This window comes from Cebus imitator, unplaced genomic scaffold (assembly GCF_001604975.1).
Source record: "Cebus imitator isolate Cc_AM_T3 unplaced genomic scaffold, Cebus_imitator-1.0 Scaffold37, whole genome shotgun sequence".
Lineage (NCBI taxonomy): Eukaryota > Metazoa > Chordata > Mammalia > Primates > Cebidae > Cebus > Cebus imitator.
Window position 1 is genome coordinate 3,030,315 of NW_016107352.1, and position 23,715 is coordinate 3,054,029.

Consider the following 23,715-nt stretch of genomic DNA (forward strand, 5'->3'; position numbering starts at 1 on the left):
ACTCTCTTGACCTACCTAGCAGGATTTTGTACTCAAATATCAAAAGATTGCCAAGCCATTCTAATTGGATGAGCCAAATGATATGCAAAAGATGAAAGGAAACCTACCAATATTTCTACTCATTTCACAGCTAATAAAGTCTTTTAAAACAAAATATTAAATCCTGTTCCTCTGGAAAAATCTAACATTTTCTCCAAAAGTATTTTATAGACTCATAAGTTTTTGAATATTTCATTCAGCTCTAATAAATCATCCTGGGGCATTTGTTTTCTGAAATGTTTGGTCTCTATGTTTTCCTGAAGGCTCATGAATAGAAACATCTGTAAACTCAATAATCACTATGAGTTCCTTACATTTCTCCCTCACTCTGGAAGACATTATAATATCATCTCAGGTCAATATCCTTATCTCCTTTTAGGAGGCACAAATAGCTTTCTCACTTAACATTTGACTGTTTAAGATTCCTCCATGTCTTGTAAGGCTCTGAGAGGTAAGAGGAACAAGTTCCAGCTCTCATTTTATAGCTGAAAAATCAGAAATGAAAATCCAAAGTGATTTTCAAGCCCCATTCTGCTCTATACTCTGGCTCTCATGGGCAATTGCATGTGTTTTACCATGAAAGACCCTAGGAGTCAAACTTAGACTTGCCCCCTCACCAAACCCCGACCATTCCAAACCTAACTTGCAATCCTGGAAAGGAAAAAAGAAACTCAAAATATTTTAGTGTTTTTGGTCACTTACTTGGTTCAGAATAACTCATAACTCAGCCATGGAGGACTTTCAAATAAGAATCACCTGCTAGATCTATCTCAAATATAAAAATAATTAGAATGAGGTCTCTCCTGGTCTAAAATACAAGGCCTTAAACTCTTATATCCAGGTTGAAGTCATATAGGCAAAGAAACAAAACTGAATTAGCATTGAAAGGTGCATGTAGCACTAGTATATATTTTGGATATATAAAGTAATATTTTTCTTCGTTCAGCCACTCCTCCTAAAAGTAAAAGCAAATTAGAATGCTTATTTTTTAAAGTATAAGTGTTGTTATTTCAGTCTATGCCAAACAAGCTATGTTTGGAAGGCCTGTAGTACCCATAATATTACCAAATAATAAAGATATTATTTAAAATCAGACCTCACAAAATAAGGTCAAGGATTCTTTTATTTGTGGAACTTTGCTTTATCCACAAAAGTTTCCATCTTGAAAGTCTGCTGAGAAGACAATTACAAAGTGATAGTTGTTTTCTTCCTAAAGATAACCTAAAAAAGTCAAAGGTATTTCCTCCAAATTAATAACTTTCCCAGGCTACAGGGTATGGTTGTAGTGAAAAGAGCTGAGATCTTTAAAAGTTGGGTCAGAGATGACATTATCTTATATACAGAAAAGTCCTAAGAAATCCATTAAAAAATTATTAGAACTAATAAATAAGTCTAGCAAGGTTGGAAGACAGAAAAATCAACGTACAAAAACCAGTTGTATTGCTACATATTTGAAATAAGCAACCCAAAATGAAATTTAAAAAAACAACTCAGTCAGGCACAGTGGCTCACGCCTGTAATCCCAGCACTTCGGGAGGCCCAGATGGGTGGATCATTTGAGGTCAGGAATTCGAGACCAGTCTGGCCAACATGGTGAAACCTCATCTCTAACTAAAAATACAAAAATTAGCTGGGTGTGGTGGGTGGGCACCTGTAATCCCGGCTACTTGGGAGGCTGAGGCAGGAGAATTGCTGGAACCTAGGAGGCAGAGGTTGCAATGAGCCGAGATTACGCCATTGCACTCCAGCCTGGGCGATAAGAGTGAGACTTCGTCTCAAAAAAAAAAAAAGCCAAAATTCAATTTACAGTAACATCAAAGCAATAAGATACTCAGAAACAAATTTAACAAAAGAAGCATAAAACTGATATTCTAAAAACTACAAAATATCATTGAAAGAAACTGAAGAGAATCTAAATAAATAGAAACATATCCCATGTTCACAGATTAGGACTTGATATTGTTAAGATGGCAAGATTCTCCAAAGTTAATTTTAAAATGGCAATGCTTCCTAAAATGATCTACAGATTCAATGTAATCCCTATCAAAATCCTAGCTGGCTTCTTTGCAAAAGTTGGCCAACCGATCCAAAAATCCATTATGAAAACTCAAGCAATTTAGAAGAGCCAAAACAATCTTGAAAAAGAAGAACAAAGTTGGATTTCAAACTTACTACAAAGCTAGAGTAATCAAGACTCTGAGGTACTGGCATAAGATAGACACAGAGTACAACAGAATGAAATTGAGAGTCAAAAAATTAACCCTCACATTTATAGTCAATTGACTTCCAACAAAGAAAAGACTGGTGCTGGGACAATATCCATATGCAAAATAATGAAGTTGGGCTCCTATCTCACCCTGTATACAAAATTTAACTCAAAATGGATCAAAGACCTAACTATAAAACTGTGAATAGTTTTAGAAGAAATATAGGCATATTTTCAAGAAAATTTTAGAAAAAATATAGACACAATTTTTGTGATGTTGGATTAGGAAATGGTTTATCTGACACCAAAACTACACCAAAACTACAAGAAACAGAAGAAAAAAAATAAACTGTACTTCATCAAAATTTAAAACTTTGTACTCCAAGAATACCATTAATAAAGTGTTAAAACATAATGAGATACCACCTCAAACCATTCAGAATGTCTATCATTAAAAAGTCAAAAAATAACAGATGCTGGTGAGGTTGCAGAGAAAAAGGAATGCTTACGCACTGTTGGTGGGAGTATAAATTAGTTCAACCACTGTGGAAGTCAGTGTGGCAATCCCTCAAAGACCTAAAAACAGAAATATCATTCAACCCAGTAATCTCATTACTGGGTATATACCCAAAGGCATATACATCATTCCGTTATAAAGATACATGCATGTGTACGTTCATTGCATCAGTATTCACAATAGCAAAGAGGTGGAATCAACCTAAATGCCCATCAATGATAGAGTGGATAAAGAAAATATGGTGTATATATATGTATATATATATATATATATACACCCACACACACACCATGGAGTACTATGCAGCCATAAAAAAGAGTGAGATCATGTTCTTTGCAGGAACGTGGATGGAGCTGGAGGCTGTTATCCTAAGCAAACTAATGCAGGAACAGAAAACCAAAATATCTCATGTTCTCCCTTTAAATAAGACCTAAATTATGAGAACACATGGACACACAGAGGAGAACAAAAGACACTGAAGCCTACCAGATGGTAAAGGGTGGTAGGAGGGAGAGGATCAGGAAAAATAACTGATGGGTACTAGGCTTAATATCTGGGTGATGAAATAATTTGTACAACAAACCCCCATGACATGAGTTTACTTACATAATGAACCTGCACATGTAACCCTGAACTTAAAATAAAAAAGAGAAAAAGAAAAGAAAGAGATGAAACAGCCTATAGACTGGGAGAAAAACTTTGCAAATCACATGTCTAATAAGGAACTCTAGCTCCTTATCTAGTACCACACAGAACTCTCACAATACAATAAAAGGATAAATAATCCAATTTAAAAATGGGCAAAGGATCTGAATATTTCTCCAAAGACAGCATACAAATTGCCAGGAGGTACATGAAAAGATGCTAAACATCATTAGCCATCAGGGAGATGAAAATCAAAACCATGATGATATAACTACTTCACCCTACTACAACGGCTATCATCAAAAAACGATAGTAAGAAGTGTTGGTGAGGATATGAAGGAACCGCAACCCTCACACACTGCTGGTGGGAATATGTTTAATAAAATGATGTGGCCACTTTGGAAAATAGTCTGGCAGTTCCTCAAAAAGTTCAACACAGAATTATCATATGACTCAGCAGTTCCACTATCAGGTATATACTTAAGAGAAATGAAAACATATGTCCATGCAAACTCACGTATGTTAATGTTCACAGCAACATTATTCATTATAACCAAAGGCTGGGAACAACTCATGTGCCTGTTAGCTGATTAATAAACAAAATGTGACTATCTATATCTATACAGTAAAATATTATTTACCAATAAAAAGTGATAACATGTGCTACATCATGGATGAGCCTTATGCTAAGTAAAAGAAGCCAATCATGAAAGCCCACATTTTATGATTCCATTTATATGAAATGTCTAGAATAGACAAATACATATGGACAAAAAACAGATTAACAATTGCCAGGGGATGGAGGGATTGGATGGAAGGGGGTGGTGACTGCGAAGGTGTGGTGCGGGGTTTCTTGTTGGGGTGATGAAAATGTTCTGAAATTGAACGTGGTGGTAATTGTACAGATCTGTGAATATATTAAGAACCATTGAATTACATACTTTAAATGGGTAAATTATATCTCAATAAAGCTTTCCTTTAAAAAAAACAAACCTGGAACTGTCAGAGATATGCCTCTTACTAATGAGTAATGCTGGGCAAATGACTTACTCTGACTCAATTCTCTCAATCTTTAAAATTCTATTTTAGTTATTCTGGAGCTAAGCATACCTAGGTACAATGTTCTAAGCATAGTAGGTGACCATCAAAATCATAAAACTCCAAAATGTAAAGTCTTAATTATAATGAAAATCATTATCTGGGCACCAAATATTTACAAATAATATTTTTTAAATGAGCACAGTGTGATTTGGAAGTACCACAGCTTTTAATTTCTCAAAAAGCAATAATTTTCCTCAAATATTTAAAATCCATCCTTCCTTGAGTTCATATACTTAAAATTTTGAATGAAAAGTGATCAAAAACTAAGTAATTTTCCATTATGTTTCTTAAAGTATAAAATTAAGAAAGATTAAGAACCACTCTGAAAATTGTTCAGACACTAGAAATATTTAATTGGCAAATTACTTGCACATGCCATTAAGTGGTTAGACTGAATTTGTTTTTACAAATTCTATGGACCGTTATTCCTTAACCTCCACCACACTATAATCTGAAATCATCAAGGTCTTCACTTATGCAAATTTTAACTTTCCATGTTTTTGTTTCCATACAGAATAACTAAATTAATGCACTTTAATTTCTAAGAGATTCACTTTTGAAGCAGTGTATCTATGAAAAAGAGTTTCCCATTAAAATAAAAAAGATTCATCAAGCTATATTATTTCCAACACTAAACCATAATCTATCTCTTTCTCATGGATTTTAAAAATTCTATTAATACAATAAACACAAAAGGGATGTTTGTGTTAAACATGAAAGTAATTCCTCTTGGAGGCAAAGAGAGGACTGCTGAATAGCCCAGCACTTTATCTCTGAACAGTTTCATGCTTTTTCTAATGCATGCTAACTTCTCAAAGAAAGTTGTGGTTTTCCTCTAAGGGAAGTAATATTCTATCTTGCTGATATGGTTAACAACCAGCTTCTATGGGCATCATCTTTTAAGCAGGGAGCAAAAGACAAATTGTTGAACTCGTACTTTAAATAACATAATGGAGTAAGTGGATGCAGACCTATCTCTACTGCCATGCTCCAGTATCAAGGTTTCCATTTCAAACCCTTTTGACAAGTGCCTTTTTACATTAATCACAGCTAAGGGTCTGAAGAGGAAAGTATTCTGGCTACAATTCAGAGTCACTCAAGAAACTTCTAGGTGGAAAATGGTTGCCATTAAAACATAGTAAGTAGAGCATAAGTACTTCACATTAAAATTGAGTTCCCTGTAAGCCCCTGTAAACTTTTTTTTAATTATTATTCTGAACATGTAGTACAATGGTGATAAGTATCTTTCAAAAAATAAGCACACGTACAGCCAAGCTGAGCCAAATATTACACTAAAGTCATATGTGGTGTTGGTGTATGTAAATATTAGGGCTAATTTAAAACTCTTCCAGTTCTGTACTAACGGATGGAACCAGCCTGATTTGAGCTCATGTAGCATTCAGAAAAGAATCCTGTCCTTCTAGTGCCAGAAGACAAAGTTGTGATTCTTATGAAACTAGCCACCTTTTCCCCTCTGGGCCTGTTTCCTCATCCATGGAAGAAAGTCATAAAGTATACCCAGCCATTGTTCAACTGAAGTATGAACTACGTTCCCTTGGAGAGCTTGTTTAAAACGCATTCCCAAGCCCCACACCCAAAAATTCTGAATCAATAGTTTTGAGACAGAGCCAGGGAGTCCACAGTTGTAACCAACATTCTACACTATTATAATAAGAACCCATGATCTACCTCATTGATAAGAATCTCTCCTCCTCTATAATCTGACAGATTCATCAATTCTCAAGATTTATACACTAAGTCATCACAGTGACTGTGAGTTAACAACAACAAAACAAAAAAAATGGCTCAAGGCTGGCAGGTATTTAGCATAAGATATTAACTATCTGTCACACACACTAACTAAATCAACAGAGGGGCCAACTGAGATGTTTCCAATCTATCTGTTAGAAAAAGTATTTTCAACTGGGTAGAATAAATCATTATTAGCCTTTCATAATATCAAAAGTAGGTCAATTAAAATGGTGTTTAGAGGCATACAGCAGACTGTGGTCACTCTCCAGATGTGTCAGCTTGCTTTAATCATCTGTTGTGTGTTAATTATTAACTTCCATTACCACTAGAGAATACAACACTTTAAAATTCTTAAAGCATTACAGAGTCCTAATTCACTCTCTAAATGCAAATATAATATCTATATTCTTTTAAAAAACCTATTTCCTGAGCCTGTTTCCTTAGACGGATGTTATCAAAAATTTTCTTGCAAAAGCATTAACATACATTTAACCCTACTTAAATGCTTCAAGAGCAGATGTACTACAAATGTACACCCACAGTGATCCCATATTAGTATAAAGCTGTTTTATTTCAATTAAAATGTCTAAGTATCCACCCCCAACATATACCTAAACTGTAATTTTCTCTGAGAACTTCCAATATGTTCTTGATTTTGTTGCCTTTATCAACCTATCAGAGCAAAAATTGCGTTGCAACTGTTAGAAGAAATCAGTCATTAGCAAGATTACAGCAAATTTTCCAATTTAGAAAAACTGTGTTTTTATCTCTCTCTTATACTGAAAGAAGAATGGTATAATTTTACTATTTAAAAATGAACAGTACAGTTTAAATTAGTCAAATTTTCCTAGGGCTCTAAGTTTTAGGATTTTCTGTTAGCTTTCTGTTTTCTACACCTTCTTTCCTATTCACAAGTTCCCTTCACCCTTCATCATGCATGCACACGAACATGTACACACAGTCACAGATGCAAACACACTCACACATGCACACACACACAGGTGCACATGCACACACAGGGGCAGCAGCCCTGAGTCTGGCCTCTCCACACACTGCCAGTCTGCTAAGGAACAGTTAACCTTCAGGCAGTAGTTAACTAAGGAGTGGCATCACATGGTTATTGTGATTTACTCTCCAATTGACATTCTTCCACCTTCTCAACAGATCTGCCTATTTTCCCCCCTCTCTATTTTTAAAATGGAGTGATGAAGTAGCAAAAAGTACAATATTTTAGCCATTTGAGCATGGACGATTCTTAAATTATCCCACCAACTGGAAGTGCTCTCTGATACTACTATCTTTCAAAATTGAAGTCATTATGGTCAATCGTGCAAATCCGTATTTAGCTTTTCGTAAATAGTAGATTTTTGACCCAATGAACTGGAACAGTTTCTGAACAGTCTCTAGGATCTCTGAAAAGATACTCAGTACCCAGGCATGCCACAGTTCTTATCAACATAGAGGTTATTTACTTTCAAAACTCATACTGTTCTTATTCGAAATTCTTACTCTCTATTTGGAATGTGAGGGTGTATAAGAGAATATACTCAGCCCCCTCTTCACCTCTTATAAAATAAAATAAAATCTACTGTAGGGCAATATTTTTCTTTCACCAGAATAACACGTTATTTTTGTGAAACACCAAAATCAGAACCAATATTAATAAAGAACTTTCCCCAAGTTATACTTCCTCTGATTCTTCACCATTTCCCCCCTTCAGCTATCTTTTTGAATATTTCATTTTCCAAGTGTATTACAAAGATAGTAACAAATGACCTTCCTTTCCAGCCAAGCTTAAAAATGATGGGTAAAGTCTGCCCTCTTCCAGTCCAATACTGGCATTCCTCTAGCTTTATATATTTAATATTAAATTTGGGTACTTAACTTCAAAACTTCTCATTTCCATACTTTTAACTCCTATCACTTTCTGCAACCTGAATCTAAGTGACTGATTAGATGTTTCCATGAATTTCCTAATGTTATCTAGACTACCCATTTTCCCAAATCACACCAATTTCATCATAGCAGGTGTTCATGGATACAGTCTAACTTGAACTCAGAAAGGGTCCCTCCAAACAATAACATCCACATCAGAGAATTAACTAACTGAGGACTAGCTTAAGATTAAGAATTAACTAGCTTAGAAATAGCCCTAGGCTTGTGGATTTTGTTTAGTGGGACAGACACAAGAGAAAAGTTGGTACAAACACAGTAAGTTTGCTAAACTCCAATTTAAACAAAGTAGATTTATTTTTCCACAGGACCTCTCTGAGCCTTAATAAACTAAAAGTTTTAAGCTTTATGATTCTCTTTTAGGAGAGTCCTTTTTCACATGCCACATATTAACATAAACAGGAAACGTTCCTCTATAGCAACTAAACTTACAATATATTTCAACAGTGAAGATTGAAGGACAAAAAGCCACTGTTGTTTCCAATAAAGGACAAGACTGGACCAGTTTCTTTTGGACTCCATGCTAACTGGCAGAACTGCAGCGGTGAGCCAGTCCAGGCCTCCCAATGTAGCATTGGGTGTAGGCTAGTTTCTTCCATTTTGGTCTTTATGAGAATCAGAGGACTCACTAGCCAGCCAACCAAACAGCAATTTCTGTATTTTTAATAATTAAAATAAAAATGTATTTTCCAATCTGTCTCTTGTATTATATATAGGCAGTTTGATACATTGCTTCTTCATATATCCAAAATGAAAAGGCATCCAAAAACTGATTATCATTACATTTTCAAGTCATACATAAACTATCCTACAATCAATGTGTTCAACAGCAATGCTGTAAAAATCTTAAGTAAGATATATGTCCACTAGTTCAACTGCCCCTCTATAAAAAGCAGCTTTTATCTTTAAAGGGCAGGTCACTGACCTCTGCGAGATTTGCTATTTTTCCCCAGGAAAAAAAAAAAGTGCTCATTTAGACAAAATATTACAAACAATCATAGCCATTCACAGGCTCCCTGATACTTACCTATACAAAGAGTTGAGAATTCTTGACTTTAAAGTCCAATTAAAAACTGCAGAACATAAACATGTATACACCATCATTACTACCAACACTTGGATAATGAAATTGGGTTACACTCACGTATTAAGGATAACTTTAAAATTGCATGAAAAACATATTCATGAAATTTTGTTCAGTGCACTGAAAAAGTAATAAAAAAGTCAAAGGAAGAGAAAAACATGAAATAGCATAAGGCAAGAAAACATTTTAGAGTTTAACCTAAGAAATGGGTATTGTATAGAACACACTTTGAATTTTCAGGGGGTCTAATTGTGACTTTCCTCAGACAAAAGTAGTATTCAAGCTCTCTGCTACTGTGGAGCTAGGCCATTAGTGTGGTCTACTGGAGTACCACAACTGAAGAAAAACCAGTAAGTAGGAATAGGTGGTGCCTTAAATTAGCATTGTAAGACAGGTCACTGGTATATATGCCAAGTATTTCAGATCAACAGTTTCATTAAACACACCCACACATCCACACAGGTACCCTTTCCTAAAACCCACAGTGGAAATGCTTTGCTCCTCCTGCAACATTAAATAAGAAATACAGTAATAGGAAAGTGTCTGAAAAAGTATCATTCACAATGTGTCTGTACCAACCTACTCACACAACAGGAAGTACTTCCAAACCTTTACTTTCAGCTTCTCCACTCACAAAGTGGGATGACTATCCACTGGCTTCACATAGATACTGTGAAGCCTAAACAATGATCACTAGCATGGTGCCTCTGGCTTTGCCCCACTCTAACCAACTCAACAAAAATCATCTCTTCCAAGCATGATTCTGATCCTATCCCTCTTCACCAAAGACCTTGCGGTAACTCCTAATTGCTTCTCATATGAAATAATTAATCTTGTTCAAGGGCCTGGCCCTGTCATTGGTGCCCTGACAACCGATCCCCCAAGCACTCAGGTCTCTTAAGCTGCACCCCTCAATAAAGGGCCTCCTCTACTATGGTTCCCCTCTATCCTCAACCCATACACAGACCATCTCCTCACCCCTCCCTAACATCCTGTGATTTTCTCCTCCATTCAGAATTCTGTTCATATCAAAACATAAAGCTTGGCCAGGCGTGGTGACTCATGCCTGTAATCCCAAAACTTTGAGGCCAAGGCGGGTGGATCATGAGGTCAGGAGATAGAGACCATCTTGACCAACATGGTGAAACCCTGTCTATACCGAAAAAAAGAAAATTAGCCAGGCTTGGTGACATGTGCCTGTAGTCCCAGCTACTCAGGAGGCTGAGGCAGGAGACTCGCTTGAACTCGGGAGGTAGAGGTTGCAGTGAGCTGAGATCGCGCCACTGTATTCCAGCCTGGGTGACAGAGCAAGACTCCATCTCAAAAAATGTGTGTGTGTGTGTGTGTGTGTGTGTGTGTGTGTGTGTGTGTGTGAAGCTTTTCTGGGTAAAACCCACATCATGTGCATCTCAACAAATTATCCAGATAGCTGGAACCAAGGCAACTTTTCCAGTTACATTCTCTTTCTTATAATTACTTTCCACCACAGTGAAATAAAATTTTAACTAATGCATTTTCCTATTGTTCTTTACTTCATGAAAACTATTAAATCCTTCCAATGTCTGATACAGACTGAGACCACAATGGGCTAAGTGACACCTATCTGGATTATGACAGGCTCACCCAAAAGCGTGAGTATCCACACTAGAGGGAGGCAGTGTTGCACAGTAAAGAACAGTCAGCCCGGCTCAGGCTGCTGTCCCAGCACCAGCAGGACAACACTGTGTCTGTGGCCACTTCCACAACCTCCCCATGCCTAATCCCTCTTCAGAAAATGAGAATTATAATAGTATAGACCTTCTAGGCTATGATAATTAAATACTAAGCTATACAAAAAGTACTTAGCCCAGAGGTTAGCATGTATTTAAAGAAAAGATAGTGATAGTGGTTATCTTACTTCTATCATGAGATTATGTAAAACCACATGTCTTGGGAACAGAACAAGACCAGTAGCTACTACCTGGTCCTTCTTCCTTTCCTTTGACCCCTTCCTCTCATCCGATGGCCAATTGTGAGCCAATTCATACAGATTTGCTCTCAGGAATAGCCCAGCTCATGCCCATAATCCCAGCATCTTGGGAAGCCAAGGTGGGAGGATTGCTTGAGTCCAGGAGTTTGAGATGAGCCTGGGCAACATAGTGAAACTCATTTCTACAAAAATAAAAATAAAGTTAGCATGACATGGTGGTGCCACCTGTAGTCCCAGCTACTCGGGACACTAAGGTAGGATAGCTTGAGTCAGGGATGTTGAGGCTGCAGTGAGTCCAGATCACCCTCTGGTCTTCCCTGCAGACCATGGAAAGGCCCCAGGTCAACCTCCGTAGAGTGTAGAAAGAATGTTCACCCATGATCATCACAATTGACTGAGCCAATCTGGGAACTAACAAAGACACCCTGCTTTCAATTGCCATTCCATGTCTATTCCTCCCAAAGATACACATCAAGGTAGACAAATTTTTAAAATACTAAAGAGTCATTCTTAGGTGAAGGATTTATAAGGTGCTAAGGAAGTAACTAGAGGCAAGATTGCCATTGGGTTTACAGCCTCATATGGCCAGCTAGCCAGGTTAAGGTTGACAATGTAAGTCTTCTTTCCTGTCCTACTCCAGGTTGTTTGTTTTTGATGTCTTCAACTCTGTGAGGAGTTTCCTGGAAAATGTACTTGTTGATAGCTTCTTCTAAAGGTGCCTGCTGTCAAAATACTCCTTAGGCTGCCACGCCCCCTGTAAGATTTTGTTTACTTAGGGGAAAGACTGCTACCCACACCATCTACATTTAATGAATCCAACCAACCCTATAAAAAATGTTAGAAGTCAGCTATTAATTTGCAAACTGATGGTCTTTTTGGTATCTTAGACCTATGCATTTCTCATTCAGTTTAACCTTAAGTCGGGAGTAATGGCTCAGAAAATACAGGCTACATTTTACGATACCCACAGAGTAAGGATTCCCATTGGCTCATCATACATATATACAGGGCATATATACAACATGTTGTTTTGTAGACTGGAGAACCCTAGAATAAATTACCTGTGAAAGGCAGGGTATTGCTGGAGGAGTTGTACATTCTTCTACAACAGTCATACACAACTAAAGACAACACCAGAATATTAGCTCCTTGAAATCAGGGCTTCCTGTCTCTTATTGGACAAGACAAGGATGCCCTCTCTTGGCACTCCGATTCAACACAGTATTGGAAGACCTGGATAAAACAATTAGGCAAGAGAAAGAAATAAAGCCCATTCAAATAGGAAGAGAGGAAGTCAAACTACCCATTTGCAGTTGAATTGATCCTGTATCTATTAACAGAAAACTCCATAGTCACTGCCCAAAAACTCCTTAAGCTGATAAACAACTTCAGCAAAGTCTCAGGATACCAAATCAATGTAAAAAAATTACTAGCATCCCTATACATCAACAACAGTCACACCACAAGCCGAATAGGGAACATAATCCAATTCACAATTGTCACAAAAAGAATAAAATAGTTAGGAACACAGCTAACTAGGTAGATGAAAGACCTCTACAAGAACTACAGAACACTGCTCAAAGAAATCAAAGAATACACAAACAAATGGAAAACCACTCCATGCTCATGAATAGGCAAAATCAGTATCACCAAAAGTGGCCATACTGCCCAAAGCAATTTATAGATTCAATGCTATTCCTATCAAACTACCAATGACATTCTCCACAGACTTGAAAAAAAATCTTTAAAATTCATGTGGACCTAAGGCCCGGGCGTGGTGGCTCATGCCTGTAATCCCAGCACTTTGGGAGACTGAGGTGGGTGGATCGCCTGAGGTCAGGCGTTTGAGACTAGCCTGACCAATGTAGTGAAACCCCAGCTCTACTAAAAATACAAAAAATTAGCTGGGCATGGTGGTGGGTGCCTGTAATCCCAGCTATTCAGGAGGCTGAGGCAGGAGAATCACTTGAACCTGGAAGGCAGAGGTTATGGTGAGCCGAGATCATGCCATTGCACACTAGCCTGGGCAACAAGAGCAAGACTCTGTCTTAAAAAAAAAAAATTCATATGGACCTAAAAATAACCCAAATAGCCAAGGCAATCCTAAGCAAAAAGAAAAAACCTTGAGGCATCACGCTACCTGACTTCAGTCTGTACTACAGGGCTACAGTAGCCAAAACAGAGTGGTACTAATACAAAACTACACAAAGATCAATGGAACAGAATGGAGAGACCAGAAGTAAGGCCACACACCTGCAACTACCTGATCTTCAACAAAGTTGACAAAAACAAGCAATGGGAAAGGATTCTGTATTCAATAAATGATGCTGGGTTCATTGGCTAGCCATATGCAGAAGACTGAAACTGAACCCTTCTTATGCCATATACAAACTTCAACTCAAGATGGATTAAAGACTTAAATGTGGCCAGGCATGATAGTTCATTCCTGTAATTCCAACACTTTGGGAGGCCAAAGTGGGTGGCTCAATTAAGGTCAGGAGTTCAAGACCATCCTGGCCAACATGGTAAAACCCCATCTCTACCAAAAAATACAAAAATTAGCCAAGCATGGCGGCGCATGCCTATATTTCCAGCTACTTGGGAGACTGAGGCACAAGAATCGCTCGAACCTGGTAGGCAGAGGTTGCAATGAGCCAAGATCACACCACTGCATTCCAGCCTGGGCAACAGAGGGAGATTCCATCTAAAAAACTAAAAAGATTTAAATATAAAATTCAAAACTATAATCTTGGAAGACAATCTCAGCCATACCACTCTGGCCAGTGGAACAGGCAAAGATTTCATGACAAAGATGCCAAAAGCAATTGCAATAGCAACAAAAATTGACAAATGGGATCTAATTAACTAAAGTGCATTCTACATAGCAAAAGAAACTATCAACAGAATAAACAGAAAACCTACAGAATGGGAGAAAATTTTTACAAACTATGCATCTGACAAAGGCCCAATATCCAGCAGCTATAAGTACCTTAAACAAACTTACATGAAAAAATCAGCCCAATTAAAAAGTGGGCAAAAGGCCAGATGCAGTGGCTCATGCCTATAATCCCAGCACTTTGGGAGGCCAAGGTGGGTAGATCACCTGAGGTCAGGAGTTCAAACCATACTGACCAATATGGTAAGACCCCATCTCTACAAAAAATACAAAACTAGCTGGACGTGGTGGCATGCACCTATAGTCCCAGCCATTTGGGAGGCTGAGACAGGAGAATTGCTTGAACCCAGGAGGTGGAGGTTGCAGTGGGCTGAGATTGTGCCACCTGATTCCAGTCTGAGTGACAGAGCGAGACTCCACCTAAAAAAAAAGTGGGCAAAGGACATTAACGGCCATTTTCATAAGAAGACATATATGTGGCCAAGAAGCATATGGAAAAAAGCTCAACATAACTGATAATTAGAGAAACGCAAATCAAAACTACAATAAGATACTATCTCACACTAGTCAGAATGGCTGCTATCAAGAAGTCAAAAAATAACTGGTGCTAGCAAGGTTGCAGAGAAAAAGGAATGCTTATACACTGCTGGTGGGAGTGTAAATTAGTTCAATCACTGTGGAAAACACTGTGGCGATTCCTCAAAGACCTTCAACCCACAATCCCATTACTGGGTATATACCCAAAGGAATATAAACAATTCTGTCATAAAAACACATGCACACCTATGTTCACTGCAGCACTATTCACAATCACAAAGACATGGCAGCAACCTAAATGTTCATCAATGATAGACTGGATAAAGAAAATGTGGTATATATATACCATGGAATACTACGCAGTCATTAAAAAATGAGATAAGCTGAGTGTCATGGCTCACGCCTGTAATCCTAACACTTCAGGAGACCGAGGAGGGCAGATCATGAGGTAAGGAGATCGAGACCATCCTGGCCAACATTGTGAAACCCCATCTCTACTAAAATACAAAAAATTAGCTAGGTATGGTGGTGCGTGCCTGTAGTCCCAGTTACTTGGGAGGCTGAGGCAGGGAGATTGCTTGAACCTGGGAGGTGGAGGTTGCAGTGAGCTGAGATGATGGCACTACACTCCAGCCTGGCAAAAGAGCAAGACTCCATCTCAAAAACAAAAACCAAAACACAAACAAACAAAATCAATGAGATTATGTCCTCTGCAGGAACATGGATGGAGTTGGAAGCCATTATCCTTAGCAAACTAATGTGGGAACAGAAAACCAAAAACCAAACGTTCTCGCTTACATGTGGGAGCTAAGTGATGAGAACACATGGACATAGGAACAACAGACATTGGGGCCTACTGGAAGGTGGAGGGTGGGAGGAGGGAGAGGATCAGGAAAAGTAATTAATGGGTACTAGGCTTAATATCTGGGTAATGAAATAATTTGTACAACAAACCCCTGTGACACATACCTAAATAATAAACCTGCACATGTACCCCAGAACTTACATTTAAAAAAACGCAATAATTAAAAAATAAAGGGTTTCCCAAGATACAAAAGTGGAAAAAAAATTAGAAGATCCTTTCTTCTTTTAGGCTATTTCTTTTAGTATCATTATTCATATAAAGGTCTTGGTTTTCCAGATAGCACCTCTTTATGCAGTGGATCTTTTAATCCTTACATAGTCCTGTAAGGTAGTTATTACCCCAGTTTTATAGATGAGGAAAATAAAGCTCATAGGGTTTAAATGACTTGTCCTTCAGCTAGTAAGAAGCAGGAACAAAATTCTTATTCAACTATGCCTTCTACAATTTAGATAGCTCTTGTTTCCTACATCCTGCTTCTTCACATATCATTTTCTTTTAATCACACTAACAGACTTTACCATGCAATAGAGGAAGTCTCCTATGTCTTTCCAGGACCAGTGGTAAAGCTGGTGTCACCAATATCCCTTGCAACTTCACAGGCATGAAGGGAAAATGGATCTGTATCAAAGAAATACCTGAAGCCGATTTTTCAGTCCTCTCATCTCTAACTGAGCTCTCTTCCATTCCTCATATCCAAACTTGCTGGGGAAAGCAGGAAGATAAGACAGAACATACCTGTGTTGAACGTGCTTGCACTCACAGGCTTTCCTCTGTTCATCACCAAACTTGCTTCCCCAGGGTAAATCAATAACACCATGAGCTAGCTGCTGACTCATTACTTGAAGATTTTAATGGGAGCTTTTTTTCTAATTGGTATTCCACTGAAAAGTTTTGGTTGCAGTGGTGCTAAGAGTACTTGGGTGATGGAAATAAATTTCATCTAAGGATCTGTACATACTAAATAATCCTTATGAAGTGTTAACGGAAAGCATCTGATCTTCTAGAAACAAAACCAGGCAAGTATATAATGGTTTGCCTTTGCTCAAGATGATTTAACCTTTAATTCTGTCATGCCAAATGAGTATGATGGAATGGCAAAGGGGGTTGGCACAATAAATCTATTAAACGATCTTACCAATACTTTATGTAATTATTACCTTCATTTCTTGATAGGATACATGAGGACTGGAGAGGATCACTAACTTGGCTCAGAGACAAAAGCAGCAGAGCTGGAAGGAGCTAAGCTTATCTGATTCCGGAAGCAACACTTTCTCTTACACCATCTGTATTTTTCCCGCATCTGTATATTTCCCACAATACATCAAATAAGACAAGTCCTAATGATCTGGATGAATCGGAAACTATGAATAAAGACACTTAAAATGGGCACATCAGGCACAAGGCAAGCAAAGCTCTTGTCTGGCTCTCGTGTTCTATGACTCTATGAAAACAGTCATGCCATATTTTCCCTAATCTTAAAACTAAAGCGATCTCTCATGAAAGCACAATCCATATGCCTAAAGGGCTCCAAAATTCTTCATGAGCAACGTTACTGCAGATTTGCATGAAGAGATAACATATGCTGGCCACCAAACAGTCCGAGGGAAACATGGTACTGTCTGTTAAATCTGTCCTCGGTAGCCAGTTTATTTTTAAAAAATAACTTACCACTGTCCCACCACTTCCAAGTCTTCCATTTCTTCTAATATTTGAAAAACATCAGGGTTTTCTGCAGCTTTGTAGCTAATCCCCATGATGATGTTTGTGCATTGCAAAATAAAGAAGGCCACAGCAGAGAAGGTGCCAGCACAGCGGTGGCGGAGAGGGGGTGTGTTGTTTAGAACAAGGTCCTTCATGTACCATTGTGAACCACCATCTTGCGCAGCGGCCCTGGCCACAAAATACTCCATAGGAACAAGGTGAAGACAAAAATTACAAGGTGCATAAGTAACTTCTGTTTGTAGGCGGTTTATTCACTTCTTTGTTCTATCAGTGGAAAGCACTACTGATGATGCAGGGAAGGAAGAGAAGTCCTGTCTGGCTTCTCACATGATATGTCTATGAAAACAGGCCACATTCTCCTTCACCTTAAAACTAAATCAGAGTATCAAAACTACTAAGCCAGAAGTTTACTTTTTTTCAAATAGGAAGGCATTTGAACTGGAGCCCCTAAATATTGAAGTATCTTCACTAAAAGGGATATACTAACTTCTTAAAAGCATTTCCATATACTTTATTTCGTTCCTAGAAAAAAGAAAGAAAGAAAATGCTCACACAAGTCCACACTTACATAGTTGTGCACAGAATCATGCTCCTTACCAAAAGTTACTTCTCCTTTGCCAGCTTTGTCAAACAGCTGAAAGGCTACCATAAACAAAGCATCAGGGGCACACAGGACAGATTCAAAGGCAACAAATTCTTGGAAAGATATTAATCTGCAACATAAAAGAAACACAAAGCATAAAGTCAGCAGCATGCAGAAAAGAGAAACATATACAAACATACACTGAGGGAAAAAATATCACTGCCAAAACACAAAATTCAAACCTGAAAACATGTAGAAACATTTAGCATTTACTTTTACATATAGTGGATGGAAATAATAATGCACAGAATCTAAAAGACATGACAGCATTGACCATGTAGTGACACACTAAGTACATTATAATTTCAAATATAACTGTTTTTATCCAGAATCATATATGTTTTAATATTCCTTCAGTCATATTTTAGGGTTCTATAATTAAACTGTTAGATACTTTAGGCTAAGATGTGACTGCCTAATAGCAAAATAGAGCAACTTTGTTATTTATTAGTATCTTTATACACCATGCAAAAAATGGTTCACAGATATTGATTCATTACCAACATTTATTGACCACCTGTGAATTGACCTAGGGCTAGTACAGGAGAAATGCAGATAAATGACACATGAAACGTGACCCCAAGGAACTTCTAGTCTGGAGAGGCAGATAGCACTAATCTAGAAATAGACTAGCATATAGAGGAAGGACACATCATAAAACAAGAGCTAGTACAGTAACAGAAGGCTTTGTGGCAGAAATGGCATTTGAGCTAAACCTTTAAAAATGAGTACAATTTGGATATGCAGTAATGGGTGTACAAGAGGGCATTTCAGGCAGAAGGCTAATGCAAGAAAGCTAAGGAGTATACAAGGAAAATTATGAGTGACAGATTTTGTCTGGACAGTGGAGTGGATAAAAGAACAATGTAAAATTAGATTAGAAATATAGGACCAGAGGTGGCCTTGAAGCAAGAATAGGGACTGGTCATTCTTCTTTAGGAAAAAGGAGTGACTTTAACTTTCTGAATATCAAAATGTGGATCAAATATAAGCTTTAGGAAGAATACAAGAGTCCAAGGACATTTGACTTTCAAAGAGGAAATGGGTCCCTAAACGCTTTCCTATATATATTTTTAACAACTGTTACTTTAAGGAACTAAATACTTTAATAATACATTGAGATACTCCAAGTCTCAGGATATAGAAGGAAGAAGAAAATAGGAATGCTTTTCATACCTTTCACAGAAAACCTAGTTACTTCTAAACATCCTACAGAGAAAACACATTTTTATAAAAACTGTTACAAAGTGAACTTAGCTGTGTCCCAGAATGTCACCCAATTACAATAATGCTACAAAGAAAAGAAAAATTCAGTGTGTTCAATATAACATCTCTGTATCATTAACCATCCAAAACACATCCTTCTCAATGCCTGGGAACACTCAGGAAGAGCATCTGTTCCCTGAGAGTACTTCCTGAGGACATTTTATCCTCTACTAAGGTCTCGCTCACCAAGACTCTCTGTGTAAGGAAGACCAGGGGAAGACAGAGGCAGAAAGGGAAGGGAATAGGAGTCAAGCATTCCTGGCTGAACTCAAGGAGCTTACCATCTGTTAGGAGGAAGGGGAAACAGTCATGAGTACACATAACCACTAGAAATTAAGAGTTAATTGTAATAATAATAATAATAATAATAAAGCACTAAGGGTCATAAAAGGGTGAACTATTCTGCCTAGAAGAGTTAGGGACTGCTTCGTGGTGGCATGGTTTTGAAGAACAAATTTTAAAGCTAAAAAGATCATAGAGATTATCTATTTCAACCTCCTCATTTTACTTGTGAAGAAACAGAAACTGGAAAAAGTTAATGGCCTGGGTTAGGCAAAACAATTGGCTTCTACATTTTGGCCTGAAAACCAGGTCTCCTAGCTTCCATTTAACCTGGGTAGAATTCCAACTGCGGTGGGAAGATGGTGAAGCCATGCCCCACAGGGTTAGAGAATTTGGTAATTAACAAAAATGTATTGAGCTTGTCTTGCAGAACAGTGGAGAAGAAAACCATTTGTTATAGTTCTCTCCATTTGCCACAAAATTGGCTGACAGATGGAGGCTGGTTGGAGCCAACATGGCTGACTAGAGTCCGTGCAGAACAGACCTCTTCTCACAGCCTTTTGACATCAGAGGGCTGAAAATTCACCCTCAGTTCATGCTAATGCCACCATTTCCCAAAGGTGTAACCCATGAAGCAGCATGTAAAGGCACCAGTGCATGTCCAAGACACTTTCCAAACCCCCTTTCCTTTTGGCCAATTAGTAATCACTGTTCAGCACCTAAACTGCACACTCAGAAGCTCTCCCTTAAATCTATGGCTATAAGGCTGGTAGAGAAAATTAAATTTGAGCCTGACTTCTGTCTCCTTATTCAGCTCCCTGGCAATAAACCTTTCTTTCTGCAAAAACCTGCTGCTTTGTATTTGGTTTCCCATTGTGGGCAGGCAAATAGACCCACTTTGGGTTGGTGACAATGGAGAGAGGAGGGAAGAGTACAGAGAGGACATTCTACACTAGGGAAGCAAAGTACAGAGGTGAAAACAAATGGACGTGCTGTATTTGGAGAAGGATGTTGGAGTTTCCAATTCTCCATCTAGCAGGTTATGAGGAGCAAAAGAGGGCCATGAGCGAGATGCCAGCCACCTGGTGTGGACCTTAAGGGCCAAGCAACAGAATGTTTTTTTCTTCAGACAGTTAAAAATTATTCAAGATTTCTGGATTAAGAAATGTCAGTTTCAAAGCTTTGTTTTAGAAAAAGAACTGGTGTGGAAGATGAATTGAAAGGAGAGAGGAGATGTGGGAAACAGCCTGACAGCAGGGATCGTAGGGCTCTAAACCGGAGTGAGAGCCCTAGGAATGGAAGCAGGGGAAAGCTAGAGAAATACAATGGAGGCAGAAATGACAAAACCTGGTTAGGACTGGATGTCGGAGGCCAGGACCAGGGAAACAGGCCAGGATGCTCCCAAGATTTCCAACTTGGATAACTGAGTGGAATGATGATACCACCACCAAAGATAAAGAAGAAGAAAGAAAAAAAGGGAAGAACTGGAAAAAAGGGACCTATGGGAGAATGTAACCAATTGTGACTGTGTTAAATTTGAGGTACCAGTGGGACATGTAGAACAGGGTCCAGCCAGAAGCCAAAAGAGACTGAATGGAATGAAGAGAGATGCTGGTATGGGCAGAACTGTGTCCCCCGTCCCCTAAAATCCCAACCCCTAGAACCTCAGAATGTCACCTTATTTGGAAATAGGGTGGCTGCAAATGGAACTAGTTAAGATGAGATTATAGCAGAGTAGGGCAAGCAACTAATCTTATATGACTAGAGTCTTTATAAAAGAGAGAAATTGAAAAACAGACATGCAGCACAAGGGGAAAACCAAGTGAAGATGAAGGCAGAGATCAGGGTGATGCTTCTTCAAGCCAAGGAGCACAGGTTGCCCGCCCACCACCAGACGGCAGGAAAGAGGCAGGGAACAGGTTCTCCCTCACAGCCCTCAGAAGAAACCAACGCTGCTGAACTACCACCTTGGATGTCTAGCCTCCAGATCTTGGAACAACTAATCCGTTGTTTTTTTTTTAAGCTTCCCAGTTTGCAGTAGAGTACTTTGTTACAGCGGCCTGAAGAAACTAATATACAGGCCAAGATTGGAAACACATATCAGGCAGTTTTTAAAGAAAGGTTACTTAAACCTGCAAATAAAAGTGCCCACAAGCATTTCATTTAGAGCTATTTCCTTTTCCTCTTAAGACATGCTCTAATAAAAGAAGACCTTGAGGAATTTACCAGCAGGCCTGCCACATTCTAGACTTCTAAAGTAGGACAGAGGATAAATGTGTTTCTGGACCTTTACTTCCCAGTCACCATGCCCCCTCATATCCCCATAACCCTGCTGAGCAGGCACCCACAGCCACGCAGCCACAAAGTGCTGGTGCTCTCCAGGGGAGCTTGCTGGCAGTTTGTTGAGGCAGAAAACAATCATATTTGCTTAATTACCCCTGCACAGACATTAGGTTCATTAAATAGGATCACACTATGCATTATCTAGAAAAGGGATGTTTTGGTTTCATGGTCTGAATAAAGAAAGCCTTAATATATATATCAAAGGCTTATATAAAGAAAGACATATATATATATATATGACAGACTATATACATATGCAAGGCTTATAAAGGGAGATATATATATCCCTGTCTGGCAGTGTCAACATTTCATAACTGAAAATGGCCAATAAATACTCTGGTATTTTAGCCATGTTATTGATACCAAAAGGTATGTAATTTGGTAATCCTGTTAGATACGAGTATTATACATCTAGGCAGGAAGTACATAAATGAACCATGAAATCATAATGTATTATTGTTCACCAAGATCATTTTGGATTTTCAAGGTAATCTAACTAGAAGGCCATCAGAATAATTATATAGAACTATATTCCTTTACAGCATAATACCTAAAAAATGTTTATATATGTATTTTTTGAACAAACAGTGCTTCCGTCTTGCTCTACAGATTTAATGAGTATTAGCATAAGTTACAACAAAGAATTCAAGCTTAATCAAGTTCAGACCTGGCTGGTGAACTCACTTAGTTCCTTTTCCGCCCACAACTCCCAGAACTTCTTTGACAATGTAAGATTCCCTTTAAAATGAATCACACAGCTCTGATTAACTCTGTGACTAGAATCTAAGGAGCAGTATTTGACACCACACTCATCTGCAGGAACTAATAGTAGAACATGGGTCAGGTAACATGAAAGCAAATGTACAAGTCACATTTTCACAGGGCTATACCACTCAGAGATTAGGGGAGGGTAGGTTTCTAACTACTCTATTTCATGGTTCTGATGCTACCATATATTTTTTGTAAGCAAGTCATTTTTGTTTTACAAAGCACTAAAGTTGCTTTCTCCTTCTGGAAGCCATTTATAGCAACTTTATAACTCCTTTTTAGTCCAGGTAATAATAAAATAGCCAAAGCACTGCACAGAACTATAAAATAGTGGGCCAAAGAGGAAAGGATTGAAAAGTGAATTGTAGCTGTATCCTATGCTTACAACAATGTAAAGATTAATCATTTATCACACACGTGGAAAGATACTACAAGATATATACCAAAATGATGATGGTGCTTCTTCACTGTAGCATAACTTTATGTCCCTCCTCCGCCAACTTTGCAAGGGATAGCACTTAGTTTGGAGATATTTGAAATATAATAGAGAATGCAGACTGAATATTATGATATTATGGAAAAAGGGTAAAGTAACATAAAAGAACTATAAATAAACGACTCAATGAATTCAGAGGAGAGAAGGATTACTGTCATATTGAGTGAAAGGAGGAGATGGAGAAAGCCTTACTGAAATTTGGAACACATGACATCAGAGGGAAGATGTGTTCAGTGAACATGAGATCAGTCTTGCAATAAAAGTGAGACGGATCAAGTAAAGATGGGAGATGGGGGAAGAGAGTCCACCAACTGCAGTTTGACTTCAGTGCCTACTCTACATACTGGGCAGAGGGCAGTTCTAGGGACACAATCTCTGTTCCCCAGATCTGGTGGTCCAAAGGGGCAGAAGGTAAGCCAGGAACCAAGGAAGGAAGACCAGAGATGAAAAATCAGAAGAAATGCGTAATTGCTGGAGAAAAACTAAAATAGAAAATACAGTGCCCAGGCTGGGTGTGGCAGCTCACGTCTGTAATTCCAGCACTTTGGGAGGCTAACGCAAGAAGATCACTTGAGTCCAGGAGTCCAAGACTACAGTGAGCTATGATTGTACCACTGCATTCCAGCCTGAG

At 38.3% G+C, this 23,715-nt stretch overlaps 1 protein-coding gene across 4 annotated transcripts in view; it reads right to left on the bottom strand.

The window, feature by feature from the left end:
- Window positions 1–23,715, bottom strand: part of SLC25A13 (solute carrier family 25 member 13) — a 205,807-nt gene that overhangs the window by 100,036 nt on the left and 82,056 nt on the right. For 2 of the 4 annotated variants that reach the window (XM_017525165.2, XM_017525166.2), the window contains exon 4: window positions 17,884–17,999. The exons of the other annotated variants lie outside the window; for them this stretch is intronic. In XM_017525165.2, the coding sequence (XP_017380654.1) occupies window positions 17,884–17,999 (116 nt within the window). The remainder of the gene's footprint in view (window positions 1–17,883; window positions 18,000–23,715) is intronic. 4 annotated transcript variants of the gene reach the window in all.